Consider the following 16987-nt stretch of genomic DNA (forward strand, 5'->3'; position numbering starts at 1 on the left):
AAAGCAAGGGCAGACAATCATTTCGCGCCTTTTTTCCTGAGTTACCTGTGCAGACGCCATACCACGGCAAGCATGCAGCCCGCTCAGGTAACCATCACCGTATGTCTCCTGGGTGCTGGCAGACGCGGTATGGCATTGCTACACAGTAGCAGCAACCCATTGCCTTCTGGCAGCAGACGGTACAATACGACTGGTAGTCGTCCTCATCGTGTCCGAGGTGCTCCTGGCCACGTCGGCTGGGAGCGCTTGGGCAGACATGGGCGCAGGGACTAAATTTGGAGTGACTTGACCAGGTCATTCTCTTTAGTCCTGCAGTCAGTCCTATTGAACCCTCTTATGGTGAGCAGGCAGGCGATACGGATTGCTAGCAGTCGTACTGTACCATCTTCTGCCGGGCAGGCAAGAGATGAGGATTGCTAGCAGTCGTATTGTACCATCTTCTGCCAGGCAGGCAAGAGATGAGGATGGCTAGCAGTCGTACTGTACCATCTTCTGCCGAGCAGCCATGAGATGTGGATGGCATGCAGTCCTTTTGCACCATCTGCTGCTAGCCAAAGATGTAAAAGATAGATGGAGTGGATCAAAACAAGAAATAGACCAGATTTGTTTTGTACTCATTTGCTTCCCCCCCTCCCCTGTCTAGGGGACTCATTCCTCTAGGTCACACTGCAGTCACTCACAGAGAAGGTGCAGCGAGGTATGTATAAATGTATCAATCAGAGGCCAGGCTAACCTCCTTGTTCCAATAAGAACAATAACTTAGGTGCACCATTTCTTATTGGAACCCTCCGTGAAGTCCTGCCTGAAATACTCCTTGATGTAAAGCCACCCCCTTTGTTGATGTTAGCTCCCTGAAGCCAACCCTGTAAGCCGTGTCGTCAGTCGCCCCTCCCTCCGTCAGAGCAATGGCAGACAATCATTTCGCGCCTTTTTTCTGTGCGGATGCCATACCAAGGCAAGCATGGAGGCCGCTCAGCTCACTTTGGCAATTAGGAGCACATTAAACACCACACGCATTATCCAGCAGTATATGCAGCACCAGAACCTGGCAAAGCGATACCGGGCGAGGAGGCGACATCAGCGCGGTCACGTGAGTGATCAGGACATGGACACAGATTTCTCTGAAAGCATGGGCCCTGTCAGTGCATGCATCATGGTGCTAATGGGGCAGGTTCATGCTGTGGAACGCCAATTCTGGGCTCGGGAAACAAGCACAGACTGGTGGGACCGCATAGTGTTGCAGGTCTGGGACGATTCCCAGTGGCTGCGAAACTTTCGCATGCGTAAGGGCACTTTCATGGAACTTTGTGACTTGCTTCCCCTGCCCTGAGGCGCATGAATACCAAGATGAGAGCAGCCCTCACAGTTGAGAAGCGAGTGGCGATAGCCCTGTGGAAGCTTGCAACGCCAGACAGCTACCAATCAGTTGGGAATCACTTTGGAGTGGGCAAATCTACTGTTGGGGCTGCTGTGATGCAAGTAGCACACACAATCAAAGATCTGCTGATATCAAGTGTAGTGACCCTGGGAAATGTGCAGGTCATAGTGGATGGCTTTGCTGCAATGGGATTCCCTAACTGTGGTGGGGCCATAGACGGAACCCATATCCCTATTTTGGCACCGGAGCACCAAGCCGCCGAGTACATAAACCGCAAGGGGTACTTTTCGATAGTGCTGCAAGCTCTGGTGGATCACAAGGGACGTTTCACCAACATCAACGTGGGATGGCCGGGAAAGGTACATGACGCTTGCATCTTCAGGAACTCTGGTCTGTTTCAAAAGCTGCAGGAAGGGACTTTATTCCCAGACCAGAAAATAACTGTTGGGGATGTTGAAATGCCTATGTGTATCCTTGGGGACCCAGCCTACCCCTTAATGCCATGGCTCATGAAGCCGTACACAGGCAGCCTGGACAGTAGTCAGGAGCTGTTCAACCACAGGCTGAGCAAGTGCAGAATGGTGGTAGAATGTGCATTTGGATGTTTAAAGGCGCGCTGGCGCAGTTTACTGACTCGCTTAGACCTCAGCGAAACCAATATTCCCACTGTTATTACTGCTTGCTGTGTGCTCCACAATATCTGTGAGAGTAAGGGGGAGACGTTTATGGCGGGGTGGGAGGTTGAGGCAAATCGCCTGGCTGCTGGTTACGCGCAGCCAGACACCAGGGCAGTTAGAAGGGCACAGGAGGGCGCGGTACGCATCAGAGAAGCTTTGAAAACCAGTTTTATGACTAGCCAGGCTACGGTGTGAAAGTTCTGTTTGTTTCTCCTTGATGAAACCCCCCGCCCCTTGGTTCACTCTACTTCCCTGTAAGCTAACCATCCTCCCCTCCTCCCTTTGATCACTGCTTGCAGGGGCAATAAAGTCATTGTTGCTTCACATTCATGCATTCTTTATTCATTCATCACACAAATAGGGGGATGACTACCAAGGTAGCCCAGGAGGGGTGGTGGAGGAGGGAAGGAAAATGCCACACAGCACTTTAAAAGTTTCCAACTTTAAAATTTATTGAATGACAGCCTTCTTTTTTTGGGGCAACCCTCTGTGGTGGAGTGGCTGGTTGGCCGGAGGCCCCCCCACCGCGTTCTTGGGCGTCTGGGTGTGGAGGCTATGGAACTTGGGGAGGAGGGCGGTTGGTTACACAGGGGCTGTAGTGGCAGTCTGTGCTCCAGCTGCCTTTGCTGCAGCTCAACCATACACTGGAGCATACTGGTTTGGTCCTCCAGCAGCCGCAGCATTGAATCCTGCCTCCTCTCATCACGCTGCCACCACATTTGAGCTTCAGCCCTGTCTTCAGCCCACCACCTCTCCTCCCGGTCATTTTGTGCTTTCCTGCACTCTGACATTATTTGCCTCCACGCATTCGTCTGTGCTCTGTCAGTGTGGAAGGACAGCATGAGCTCGGAGAACATTTCATCGCGAGTGCATTTTTTTTTCTTTCTAAGCTTCACTAGCCTCTGGGAAGGAGAAGATCCTGTGATCATTGAAACACATGCAGCTGGTGGAGAAAAAAAAAGGGACAGCGGTATTTAAAAAGACACATTTTATAAAACAGTGGCTACACTCTTTCAGGGTAAACCTTGCTGTTAACATTACATACATAGCACATGTGCTTTCGTTACAAGGTCGCATTTTGCCTCCCCCCACCGCGTGGATACCCCCTCAACCTTTCCCCCTCCCTGTGGCTAACAGCGGGGAACATTTCTGTTTTGCCACAGGCAAACAGCCCAGCAGGAATGGGCTCCTCTGAGTGTCCCCTGAAGAAAAGCACTCTATTTCAACCAGGTGACCATGAATTAGATCTCACTCTCCTGAGGATAACACAGAGAGATAAAGAACGGATGTTGTTTGAATGCCAACAAACATACACTGCAATGCTTTGTTCTACAATGATTCCTGAGTACGTGTTACTGGCCTGGAGTGGTAAAGTGTCCTACCATGAAGGACGCAATAAGGCTGTCCTCCCCAGAAACCTTTTGCAAAGGCTTTGGGAGTACATCCAGGAGAACCGCGATTGCCAGGGCAAAGTAATCCTTTCACATGCTTGCTTTTAAACCATGTATAGTATTTTAAAAGGTACACTCACCGGAGGTCCCTTCTCCGTCTGCTGGGTCCAGGAGGCAGCCTTGGGTGGGTTTGGGGGGTACTGGCTCCAGGTCCAGGGTGAGAAACAGTTCCTGGCTGTCGGGAAAACCGGTTTCTCCGCTTGCTTGCTGTGAGCTATCTACAACCTTGTCATCATCATCATCTTCTTCGTCCCCAAAACCTGCCTCCGTATCCGTATTGCCTCCATCTCCATTGAAGGAGTCAAACAACACGGCTGGGGTAGTGGTGGCTGAACCCCCTAAAATGGCATGCAGCTCATCATAGAAGCGGCATGTTTGGGGCTCTGACCCGGAGCGGCCATTTGCCTCTCTGGTTTTCTGGTCGGCTTGCCTCAGCTCCTTCAGTTTCACGCGGCACTGCTTCGGGTCCCTGTTATGGCCTCTGTCCTTCATGCCCTGGGAGATTTTCACAAAGGTTTTGGCATTTCGAAAACTGGAACGGGGTTCTGATAGCATGGATTCCTCTCCCCAAACAGCGATCAGATCCCGGACCTCCCGTTCGGTCCATGCTGGAGCTCTTTTGCGATTCTGGGACTCCATCATGGTCACCTCTGCTGATGAGCTCTGCATGGTCACCTGCAGCTTGCCACGCTGGCCAAACAGGAAATGAGATTCAAAAGTTTGCGGTTCTTTTCCTGTCTACCTGGCCAGTGCATCTGAGTTGAGAGTGCTGTCCAGAGCGGTCACAATGGAGCACTCTGGGATAGCTCCCGAGGCCAATACCGTCTAATTGTGTCCACAGTACCCCAAATTCGACCCGGCAAGGCCGATTTAAGCGCTAATCCACTTGTCAGGGGTGGAGTAAGGAAATCGATTTTAAGAGCCCTTTAAGTCGAAATAAAGGGCTTCATCGTGTGGACGGGTGCAGGTTTACATCGATTTAATGCTGCTAAATTTGACCTAAAGTCCTAGTGTAGACCAGGGCACAGTCTAGCAGCTTAACCATGCAAATTGGCAAATATGAAATTCATGGTCAACATTATTTCAGTCTAAAGCTTTTCTTTTTCTGCAGTGTACCTGATTTGGGCTTCCAAATACTTGATATTTTTTTTTTTTTACTACTTCACTTGGACTTTCATTAGCTGAAATTACAAGATCACTTATCCAACTGTGAATCACATTGTCTGAAGTCCAATTATTTTTTCTCCAGAAAACCAGGGTCCCATGACTATTCTGAAATAATTGTCCACAAAATGTATCACACTACTGGACCACATATATTAAAAATACCTCATCCCACAAATTAGCTTAATCTTCTGTGCTAGGACCTCTTTCTGAGTCATGCTTAATGACACTGAGCAAGCAGCTACTAAATAAAAGCATTAGGAGGTTGTGGAATTTTATAGCCAGTGGCAAGCCTCCAAGTGAACTGAAAGGTAATGTTGGCCAGGAGTTACGTGCCACAGCCAAACAGCTGACATATAACATGACTGACAGTTCACTGGCAGAGTTGCCATATGCAGCAAAATGCTAGAATTATCTAATCCATTTTGTCTGAGCAGTTTTTGTGCTGTTGTGTTCTGTCTAAAACCACGGGACAAAGTAAATGATATTTTAATGTCTGTTTGCTAAAATTAAAATATACCTTGATTAATTTTAGATGAAAAAGCATATTAAATGTTGAAATTAAGAGTATCCATCTTGCATCTGTCATGATGAAAAATATACATATATGTAATTCATTCATTGGTTTAGAAACCTGAAATTCTCTATCAAATCCCTGAATGCTAGGTTGTATTTGCATATCTGATGTAGCTGAAATATGTGTAAAAACTCATGTACTCATCCAGATTCCTTTTATCTATCATGTATTCTCCTTAATGTGTTACTGGATAATCCACCTCTGGCCAGGAATAATTTACACTCATGAAAAGAAGTTGATAATTCAAGCCTTTTCAGATAGCAGTATATGAAAATGCTTAGCTTTTAGTTGAAACGTCAACATTACTTTAGGTCTTAGACTGACCTTTTCGGGGGGGGGGGGGTTAATCTCACTTTTCTGCCTTGACAGAGTAAATTTGTAATGACTTCTCAGATTCCTTCAGCAAAATGTCTTAAAAAATGGAGACCTAAGGTGGGTGAGGTAATATCTTTTATTGGACCAACTTCTGTTGGTGAGAGAGAGGAGCTTTTGAGCTGCACAGAGCTCTGTGAAGAAGCTCACCTTATGTCTCTAATGTCCTGGAACCATACTGCTTTGAAAATGGAAGCATTTCTCTTTGGCATAAGGAACATGCATAATACTAGGTTTCAGAGTAGCAGCCATGTTAGTCTGTATCCGCAAAAAGAAAAGGAGGACTTGTGGCACCTTAGAGACTAACAAATTTATTTGAGCATAAGCTTTTGTGAGCTTATGCTCAGATAAATTTGTTAGTCTCCAAGGTGCCACAAGTCCTCCTTTTCTTTTTATGTATAATACTGTCTCTTCCCTCTGCTTCCTCACATCAGGCCTTATGCAGTGATTGCCTCTTATGCCTCATGCTGGACTCAGAATCCCCACCTTTGTGGGGCAATATTCATATCACCCTTGTCTGAAATATTACCCATGTATACCAGTGTTTTGACTCCATCTCTCCTGAAATCTTCAATCATGACTTCAGTTCTCTTACTTTGACTGTTAGAAGTCCCAGTATTCTGTATTCCAACTCATGCAGGGTAAAAGTTACTTTTTCATACACAAGGAAATGCAACCACATCACATCATCTTGAAAGAACTGTTGATTTGGCATTCGTTTCAGGATCCAATTCAAAATGTCATCCTTGTTTTTAAAATTTCCAATGAATAGTCTCATAGACTTTGATCACCTCCTCATGTTTATGTTTCTCTGGCACTGGCCTTCTTAGCACTCTCACTGCAAGAACCTTCTTCTATGCAGTTCCTATGAACTTGAGCAGCCTTTCGATGTCTCTTAATTTCACCTATTATATGTTTCCAAATCTCATCTGGAAGCATACCTTCCCTCATGCCTGGTATCTCTTAAATTCTCTTGCTGTTATCTATATTATTATTATTTCTTTAATTGTTTTATCTGATAACCTGGGTCTCTATTCACTTTTTTTCTTTCTCAACAAAGTAGCAGCCTATTCCAAAAGTCCAAAACCTCCATAAATGCTTGGAAAGTGGGACAGTATTGCTTATTGTATTATTGTAGCATGTAACCATGCTGTAAAATACAGAACTGTAAGAACTATAGCAATAACCCTTGTATTTATTATATATAAACCAATGTTTTCATTAAGATAGTTCTGGTAATCTGTACCAAAGTCATAGTTTCTTGTCCTGGTATCACCTTCTTCATAGGTTTAAATTCACAGCATTTGATTTTTTTTTTTTAGCTTTTTTCTTTTTACATTTCATATTTCAGAAAAAAAAACTTAGAATAAAGATACTTTTCCTTTTTGATTACAGCAAACCGGATGCTGAAATTGCTCTTTATTAGTTCTTTTTCAGGAGAGAGTGAGCTGAAACATATAATAAGAAAAAGAAACATGCAACAGAGCTATACAACTGTGTTCTTTAAAGCAATTAAAGCCTTTGGTCAGTTGTCATGAGATACCAGCAAAATTTGACTGAACTTTGACTCACCATCGAGTAGAATTGTGTGTGTTAATATACTCTCTCACCTGCCAGAGAAATAGAGAAGCAGCAGGCTGTCTTATGAATTTGTTATATAAATATGTGCAAACGATAATTCTTGATTATTGTGTTGGCATCATAACTGCATTTACATTTTAATTCTATTTAATTTTATCAAACATAATAGCAATGCTCAAATTAGTACAAAAATGTTGCAATACTCTCCCTTGCCTCTGTGTTAGTACTCCTCACCCATAAAGTGTCATGTTCAGCCACGAGAATATCCTGTCTGTGCATACCTGTCCAATATAAGTTCTATATCTGTGGGTTTAGCAGAATTCAGTTTTTATTTATATTTAATAATTTTGTTGTGTAATATCAATGTTTATTTTCAAGCTTTTTGGATTTTTATTTATTTAAATGTTCACAGTTGCACAAAATTATGGGCTTAAGCTTTTCCCCCCGTTTACATTTTCACAGTTGTGGGAAATTTTTTGGTGGGTCAGACTATAGGGAGAGTCAGACAATAATTAGTTAATGTCAGGAGATGCTGAGATTCAAAAAAGGATGATGCTTTTTAACTGTTAAAACACAAACTTTCAACATCAAAAGTTAAAATATATAAATATCCTTAAACCAAATTTTAATAAGTTCTCAAGTAGCATTTTTCTTACTTACCTACCTGTGAATTTTGATTATCAATGGGAATATATTTTCATCAGTTTCGATGTGTATGGAGGAATAGGCATTTACCTATAAAAATGTAAGTCTTCCAAGCCTATGTATAGGAGGTGGACATTAAGGGTAGCAGACTGGATGCGCCACTGTGATAATCTCAGCTCTTGGGGTTAACGATAGTAATCAGTAAGGGCATTTTCCTCTGAAATGAATGAACCATGATGGTGGCCTGACTATCATCTATCCAAAGCATTGTTAAAGTGAATTATGGTTCCTTGATATGCACTCGAACAACTCCATGGTAGACTAAATTTCACATAAACCACAGTTATGCTATGAATATTTTGTTTCAGAATATTTTGTTTCAGAAGTAGTAGAGTTTTGATACAAGTGCAACATGAAAATGTAGTTTCTAATGACAAATTTCAAATAAAATAATATATAAAATATGCATTAAATATGCAAGTCTGTTGCAGTTTTTAAAAGGCTCCGTTCCCTTGCCATAGTTCCTTTTTTAAGTACTAAGAAAACTCTAAGGACTATTAAATGTTTCACTGGTAAATTTAAATGATTAGCTGTGTGTGCTTTCTGTTCTAGGAATTTGACTTTAAATTATATATGGTTTCTATTTTTAAAATATTGCTGAGAATTCTCTCTACAAGTGCCTACAAATGTATTTAAAAAAACAAAACAAAAAACCTTCCTGTGACAGCACACAGATTGGTTCTTTTCTGACCTTTCTTTCTCTGTGGGAAGAAAAGCATTAAGTCACTCATGCAAAGGTCATTTACGGTAGCTGTATGCTTTCATGAGCCTTTATCATTTCACTGACAAGGGCAACCTGATATTGATCAGTTAGATATTTCCTTTAGCCACCAGGAGGCCAGTTACTTGAAGAAACCTGTATAGACACTCAGGCATTATTGTTTTAAATCACACTTAACACAGTATTGTTGTTTTCCAGTGCAAGGTAGGAAATAAGATACAGACTACAAGTGGCAGGGTTTAGATTCAAATGATCTTAACACATCACCATTGAATGTATTTGACTCAAACTCTAACACTAAGATGGGTTGAAGAATTGTTTGGTTGTTTTTTTCATATTTTTTTGTATCATAAAAATGTTATATGCTGAAAAGTGTTATCAAATCTTTTGCCAGGTCTTACAAATAGCAGTTTGTCACCTGCCTTCAGATAAGAGTAGATAGTTTGGTTTTCAGGACACCTAAACAAAAGTAGAGGAAACACAAACTTAACTCATGTGTTGGGGTTTTCTGGAGGGAACTGAAATCTTCTAAGAAAAGACTGTCCAGTTTTCTATGTGAAGTTTTAAGGCCAGTGTAACTCTATTGAAGTCAGTGGAACGACTCCAGCAAAAAACTGGTGTAATAGAGCAAAGAATCAGGCACACTGAGTTTTCTGGTCCTCATCCCTTTTGGGATGGATAGGCAGTGCAGGATTTTTCCTGAGACCTGGTGTCTCTGCATTGCATTCCGGTTGGTTAGCCTTCTGCCTGAAGAATCATGATGCCATTGTGGATTCTCCCTGATCCTGTGTGGCATGGAGTGAAATCCATCGGTGTTTGAGGCCTAGGACCCTGGGACTTGGAGGGGAATATTGTGTGACAAGAGGCTGAACTTTGGCTCTCTCCAGACCCCACCTCCTGCTCCTATACCTTCATAGGAATGAAGGGGTGTCCATGTCTACCCATGGCAGAAAAGTCTACTGGAGTCCTAGGAAGGGAATGGAGCTGTCCCCCAAACCAGTTTTGACATTGTTTCTTCCCCTCTATTTAAAGAACAGAAAGGGGCAGTGTAGCTACCATCTTTCAGAAAATGCTTATTAGCGTTTTCATCTGTCTTTACATGTCCTTTCATATTTAAATGGGGAAAAAATCCATGTCATTGCACAGATGGAAAATCATGTGTTCGCAGGACAGTGAAGCAGAAGTCATGAAAGAATAGTGAATATACAAACAATAGTACTGTATACGAAGTAAAATTTTTTGCAGTTAAAACTAAATATTGAAACCTTACGTTTTCCAATATTGCACCAGTTAAAGCTGTTAAATGCATATCTTTGCAGCACTCCGTTTTCATAATCAGTGATGAGTTTTTATTTTAAAAAAGTAAGATAGATAGATATATACTTGGAAAATGGGAGGGAGAAACACATTTCAGAAGTGACTCAGAGCAGTAGGTGTTCAAAACCTTGAATTTTACAGTATTGTATATAATCCCAAGTTTTTCAGTTGCTCGCAAAAGATTTGTGCAACCAGAATGCACCTTGTGCAGACCGCCTGCAAAATAGATCAGCCAGAAGACTCTTTTTCCATAGGAACCTTTGTACATTTTTAAAAGGTTCAAGGGGCAGAGGGGGTAGTACTGGCTTTTGTAAGTCTCTTTGTGATTCAGCCTGGTATGCAATAGGTGAACACAGAAATGTAAAAAGAAAAGGAGTACTTGTGGCACCTTAGAGACTAACCAATTTATTTGAGCATGAGCTTTCGTGAGCCACAGCTCACTTCATCAGGGGTTTTTACACAGTTATATGGTAAAAAACAAACACAAAACGTATTAAATTAGGTGCATGGTTGGTTTTACCGCTTAATTGATCTAAATGTGAGATTTATATATACTAGTATACTTCGTTGCTTCTGTAGGCAGAGCACACTGCACATACCAGGGGTATCTTGCATTCTTTCATCACCCTTTATAAACTCCCTTTGCCACTCTCACATTCCCTTCTATTTCAAGGACATCCTGGAACCCCATACCTTTATGCTGGGCGCTCTGTGTGTCCCCCTATTCTCCCCATCCCTGCATGCCAGGGCTCTGTCCCTCATATTGACACCTCCATGACAAGCTACAGGCTTTCTCTCCACCTGCCCTGTACTGTTGTCCCACATTTTCTCCCCATATGTGCTCCCCCATTCATCTTTCTCCCATTCACCACTTCCCCCAAGCCTCATACCCCCTTCCTCCTCTGACTAGGGCTCTGTATGTGCCCACTTTCATGCATGACAGCAGTCTGTGTTGCCCCCTGTTCACCCTGGCATCCTGTGCTAGGGTCCTCATCTCCTTCCCTCCCCAGTGCCAGGGGCTCTATGTGCATCCCTGTTCCCCTTTTCCCCCCCACCACTTGTGTGTGTATATGTATATGTACAAGGGCTGTCAAGCGATTAAAAAAATTAATCATGATTAATCGTGCTGTTAATAATAGAATACCATTTATTTAAATATTTTTGGATATTTTCTACATTTTCAAATATATTGATTTCAATTACAACACAGAATACAAAGTGTACAGTGCTCACTTTATATTATTACTTTTATTTAAAATATTTGCACTGTAAAAAATTAAATAGTCTTTTTCAATTCACCTAATACAAGTACCGTAGTGCAATCTCTTTATCATGGAAGTTGAACTTACAAATATAGAATTATGTACAAAAAATAACTGCATTCAAAAATAAAACAATGTAAAACTTTAGAACCTACAAGTCCACTCAGTCCTACTTCAGCCAATCGCTCAGATAAAACAAGTTTGGTTAAAATTTGCAGATGATGCTTCTTGTTTACAAAGTCACCTGAAAGTGAGAACAGGCGTTTGCATGGCATTGTTGTAGCAGACATCACAAGATATTTATGTGCCAGATGAGCTAAAGATTCGAATGTCCCTTCACGCTTCTATCACCATTCCAGAGGACATGCGTCCATGCTGATGATGGGTTCTGCTCGATAATGGTCCAAAGCAGAGCAGACCAACGCATGTTCATTTTCATCATCTGCGTCCGATGCCACCAGCAGAAGGTTGATTTTCTTTTTTGGTGGTTTGGATTCTGTAGTTTCCGCATCGGAGTGTTGCACTTTTAAGACTTCTGAAAGCATGCTCCACACCTTGTCCCTCTCAGATTTTGGAGGGCACTTCAGATTCTTAAACCTTGGGTGGAGTGCTGTAGCTATTTTTAGAAATCGCACATTGGTACCTTCTTTGCATTTTGTCAAATCTGCTATGAAAGTGTTTTTAAAACGAACAAAATGGGCCATCATCCGAGCCTACTATAACATGAAATATATGGCAGAATGCAGGTAAAACAGAAGGGGACATACAATTCTCCCCCAAGGAGTTCACTCACAAAATTAATTAATTCATTTTTTTTTTTTAACGAGCATCATCTGCATGGAAGCATGTCCTCTGGAATGGTGGCCGAAGCATGAAGGGGCATATGAATGTTTAGCATATCTGGCGCATAAATACTTTGCAACGTCAGCTACAAAAGTGCCATGCAAACACCTGTTCTCACTTTCTCACATTAAAAATAAGAAGCAGGCAGCAGTATCTCCCAAAAACATAAACAAACTTGTTTGTCTTAGTGATTGGCTGAACAAGATGTAGGATCGAGTGGACTTGTAGCCTCTGAAGTTTTACATTGTTTTGTCTCTAAATGAACAAATTATTGGTCTGGGATCTGGTCTTGGAACTAACTGTTGCTGCTGTATGAATGCAGTGGTAAAGGATGTTCCACAGTTCCCATTGTTTCACCATATAATTTCCATTAACATTAATAGGTAAAAACTTCCATGAAAATGAGACTATAGGCCAAATTCACCAGTTTGTCAGGTGAAACTTCATTGCCATTAATGGTATTGGAAGTGCTTGAGCTAACAGTGACTGTTGCCTGTCTCTCTAAAGGTTTCATTCATTCTGTATGGACTCACGTTGCTTTGAGCTAGAGATAGTTTTTTTGAAAATTCGCATTATTTAAAAGGAAAATGTCATTTTTTCCTGAATTAATTATGATACAGTATTCTGAGACTGTCATAAGCTATCCATTTTAATTTTAAACATGCCTGATTGTTTTATAGTGGGTCAAATGTCTTACTAGTTGACTGGACATTTTAATTTATATAACCAAATACTGCCAGAGGAGTAGAACTCTTTGATTTCTTGATCTTAATGTTAAAAAATGTTATATTTGAGGACACACACAGATTTTTAGAGAAATAAATTCAATTATTATATCCAATAATTTCAAATAACATACTGGAAATTCAGGTTTTCTACCCAAATGGTATTATAAGATACTCCGTGCATGAAGTACAAGACAACATTAGCACTCTGACATACTTTACGTCATTTGGTTTAGGTTTGTCTTAAAGCTATTTTGAAAACTTGTGGGCCAGATTCTTATCTCAATCACATTTATGTAAATCCAGATAAATTTAATTGATTTTCTTTTGGCCTGAGAGTAACATCTGGCCCTGAATCGCTAATATGTATAATTTGTAATATCTGAGATGGAATTTTGTCTTTTCCAGGACCATTTCTTTAGGGAGTTCCTATTCCTTATTTTCATGACTCTGAGCATACTTAATCAGAATGGAGCAGATGGACTGCAAACCCTACCAGCCACTGTCAAAAGTTAAGCATGAAATGGATCTAGCTTATACAAGTTCTTCAGATGAGAGTGAAGATGGGAGAAAACCAAGACAATCCTATGACTCCAGAGAAACTCTAAATGAATATAGCCAAGAACTAAGACTGAACTATAACAGCCATAGCAGAAAAAGAAAAGCTGATGACAAATCCACTCAAGGTACATAACTGATTTTCATTTTCAATAATTATGAAAAGTATCCTACAAGGGCGTTTGTATGTCAGCATGTAAACTTATAATCCTATTACTTTCAAAGGCAGACAGTGATTGCCATTTAAAAGTCACCATTTGGCACCTGTTACCATACTACAGTATCTGAGTTACTGCAATTATATTTTCCTAAGTATTTTTCAGCTATCACCTTCTGAAAATACGGACTTACTATGCTGTGTCTCAGACCACAACTTGGCAACTGTTGATAAATGTTGTTGTTGTTAGGTGGTGGCTACTCTTCTTACCAGAACTAACTGGGTAATAGTTATAACTCTTACGTATGCATATGGATTTGCTCCAGTACCAAATTAGCTTTGAGGCTGTAGGTTATCTGTCCATGTGTTTGGAAAGCTTACTGGTAAATTCAAATGCAACAATCCTCTTAAACAAAATGTGTGTAATCCTCCAAATAGCCAAGTCGTTTACAAACTGAAGGAGAAATAATTTGTTGTAAGGACAAAAGCAAACAATTAACTGTTTTCTTTCTTTCTTTCTTTCTTTCTTTCTTTCTTTCTTTCTCTTTTTTTAAGCATAGATATAACTCGGGGAAGAACTTGTTCCTATCCTAGAAATCTTTTCAGCACATATACACAAATGGTGCATACAGCTACAAAGTTGGGGGAATACAAGGCTATAATTTATTATATATTTGAATACAGAACCTATTCAAATTATTCTGGCCAAGATTTCAGCCAACTATGTTTGACCTGCGAAGAATTACCTTGTCCTGCAAGAATTAAGTGGGTTTGCTTAACTAAGAAATTAGCCCATTTGATATGATTTGAGTTTATCCTCCCTAATGTTATATAGGTTTATTCCTCCGAGAATTGTGTCTTATAAGAAAATTCCACCAATAATCTTGTAGGATTAACTCCTTATGATTTCCTTGCTAGAAATGGTAACGTTTGTATGCATTTCTGCAGCAAGTCATCACACAGCAGATTGTCCTGCTCGCACATGTTCAGGATTGGCCTGTTAGGAATCAGGTTTATTATTTGCAAAAACTGATGTATTTCTTGAAGACTCATGGAGGCATTATGGCTTATTAAGAATGTGTTCTCTATGTTTTTCTTGCCTAGATTAATGTTCAGTTCATTTCTTACGAGATATCGTTGGCGTCTGTCCTGTTTGTCTTATAAGCACCTAATTTTTTCTCCTTGAAATTCATACAGTCTTGTCCTGCTGCAAATTACCATAAGACCCCAAGCACATGCTTTACAACATCACTGTTAAGGTTGGCCTGTTAGCACTTGCTTAATTGACATTCTAAATAGAGATGCTTTCCTGAAATGGAGTCTGTCAATATATTATTATTCAGTGCATATTGGTTCTTATGTAATACTTGTTAATACTTCTGGTATACCTGATAATATATGCTAGTATATTGAGTTGTCTGGATGGAGATAAAATTTTCTTGTCTTACTGGAAATCCTATAATAAAGTTTTCTCTTGTGAGAAATTTAATGCAACATAATTGTCCTAGTCAGTAATTGTATAGGTTTGTTCTGCCAAGAATTACACTGTATACGGGTTTTCAATGCCAGGAATTCATCCCCATATCTTTGTGCTGGCGTAAATCATATTGATTTGTTCTGCCATAAATTCAGCCCATATGTTTGACATGCCAGCTGTCATACAGATTTGAAATATGTAAGTGGCTGCGCAAAGAATTTGTTCAACGAACAAAAGTTAGGCTAAGGAGGCAGAGTTTGCATCTGGCTCCAGAGTTGGGTTAGATAAGCTTCTGTTGATTAAAATCTAACAAGCTTTCAAAAGGCCATATCTTTAATGATAGAAGTGCTGTGAGATCTAGTGTTCTTAGGGATATCTGCTTTCTTTGCTTGCATTCAAACAAGAACAGAAAAAAAACAGGCCTCTTTTGAGTTATGAGTCTGACCTACTCCAAAGTCCTAAGAGTGTATTTGGAATTTGGAACCTATCAAAATTTTGCTGACATTCTGCATTAGGCATATCTTTAATTTTGCAGCTTTTATTTGTGAAATGTAATTTTTTTTTTGGTAATTACTGTCAAAAGAGGATTGTGAATGTTGTTAGCTTATATTAGTGGAAACCTGGGAAGAAGATAATAATATCCTGCACTGATATATAGCACTATTTTCTGAGGATCTCAATGTACTTTACAAAAGTGGATAAGTATTATTATCTCTATTTTATAAATAAGGAAACTGAGGCAAAGAGACTGTTACGTAATATATTCATGGTCGCTTAGTGAGTTAATGGCAGAGCCAGAAGTAAAGCTCTTGTCTCTTGACTTTGTCTCCTGCTCCAACCATTAGCCAGCACTGAAGCAAAATGCAGTCTTGAAAAAGTGATGATTAGTGGATTGAAGTGGAGGTAAATTCAGAAGGCCTGTGAATTCCACCCATGTAATGTGTCTTAATAGATAAGGAAAAAGACACATCACAACAGTCATGAATAAAGCGATAATGATCCAAGTTAAAGAGACGGGGCAGAATTGGCTGGACACACTAGATGTATTGATGATTCCTGGTAGGATGCATCTTGATGATTCTGGCATGGAAAAATTTTTCCTTGCAGGATGTATAGTCTATGGATCTTATTCTCATTTCACTTATAACATTTTTATGGCAGCAAAAAACCATTTTCTTCAAGGAGTTACTCTTTATTTACATGAATGTAAATAAGAGAAAACTCTAGTCCTACAGTTTTTGGAGATGCAAAGAAAGAAGCTGTATTCCTTTTAGACTGATGTATACTATTATGAAAAATACTAGTTTAGAGGAGTGAATTCCAGACAGGACAAGCATCTGGGATTGAGTCACTGGAATGATGAATGTTATTGATCCTTAACAGGATGAACATATGGGGATAAATTTCTAGTTAGCCAAACTTTTATATATTTTCTGGCAAGAGAAATATATTGAGCTTCATTATGGGCCAGGCAAACTGATATTATTCCATAGTGCAGGAAGAAAAAGCAGCATATATTTGCTGGTAAATTTGTGTGAAAAAATTAGCATAGCTAGCCATACTGGAAAACAAAGGTTTTAGAATGTGTCACAAAAGATTTGGCATTGTCTATTCCTAACCAGAGGGTCACATAAGATTTCTTATTTGTAGGACAAAAACTAGAGTATGAGATCACTAGCAGGGCAAATAAAATGAAGAAACTTGTATAAATTCCCTTTTGAACAGCTGAACTGGGCTAAATGTGTGTAATAAAGGCCTAATTCTTATTCAAGCAAAACCCCCATTGACCTCAGTAAGTGTTGCCAAAGTAAGGACTTTAGATTTTGACCCTCTAGTTTCCAGACCAGTTTTATTCTAAGCCCTAATTTCTGCCTGCTTCTGATGCTCTGTCAGAGTCTCACTATAGCAGTTTTATGACTGATATTCATTTAGAAGTGTTCTAATTCTACAATGCAATAGAGGTTAGAGAGGAAACCTAGTTATGGAGAATGCAGTTTCAGTTACGCTTTGAGTTCAAATTTA

The 16987-nt window shown here is 40.3% G+C and overlaps 1 protein-coding gene across 13 annotated transcripts in view; it reads left to right on the top strand.

Annotated features, from left to right (window-relative positions):
- TENM1 (teneurin transmembrane protein 1) overlaps nt 1-16987 on the top strand; it is a 1415133-nt gene that overhangs the window by 1007028 nt on the left and 391118 nt on the right. For 12 of the 13 annotated variants that reach the window (XM_075132522.1, XM_075132521.1, XM_048862940.2 and 9 more), the window contains one exon: nt 13182-13459. The exons of the other annotated variant lie outside the window; for it this stretch is intronic. In XM_075132522.1, coding sequence (XP_074988623.1) covers nt 13243-13459 — 217 coding nt within the window. In that variant the 5' untranslated portion in view covers nt 13182-13242. The remainder of the gene's footprint in view (nt 1-13181; nt 13460-16987) is intronic. 13 annotated transcript variants of the gene reach the window in all.

The sequence above is a fragment of the Caretta caretta genome, chromosome 9 (genome assembly GCF_965140235.1).
Source record: "Caretta caretta isolate rCarCar2 chromosome 9, rCarCar1.hap1, whole genome shotgun sequence".
NCBI lineage: Eukaryota > Metazoa > Chordata > Testudines > Cheloniidae > Caretta > Caretta caretta.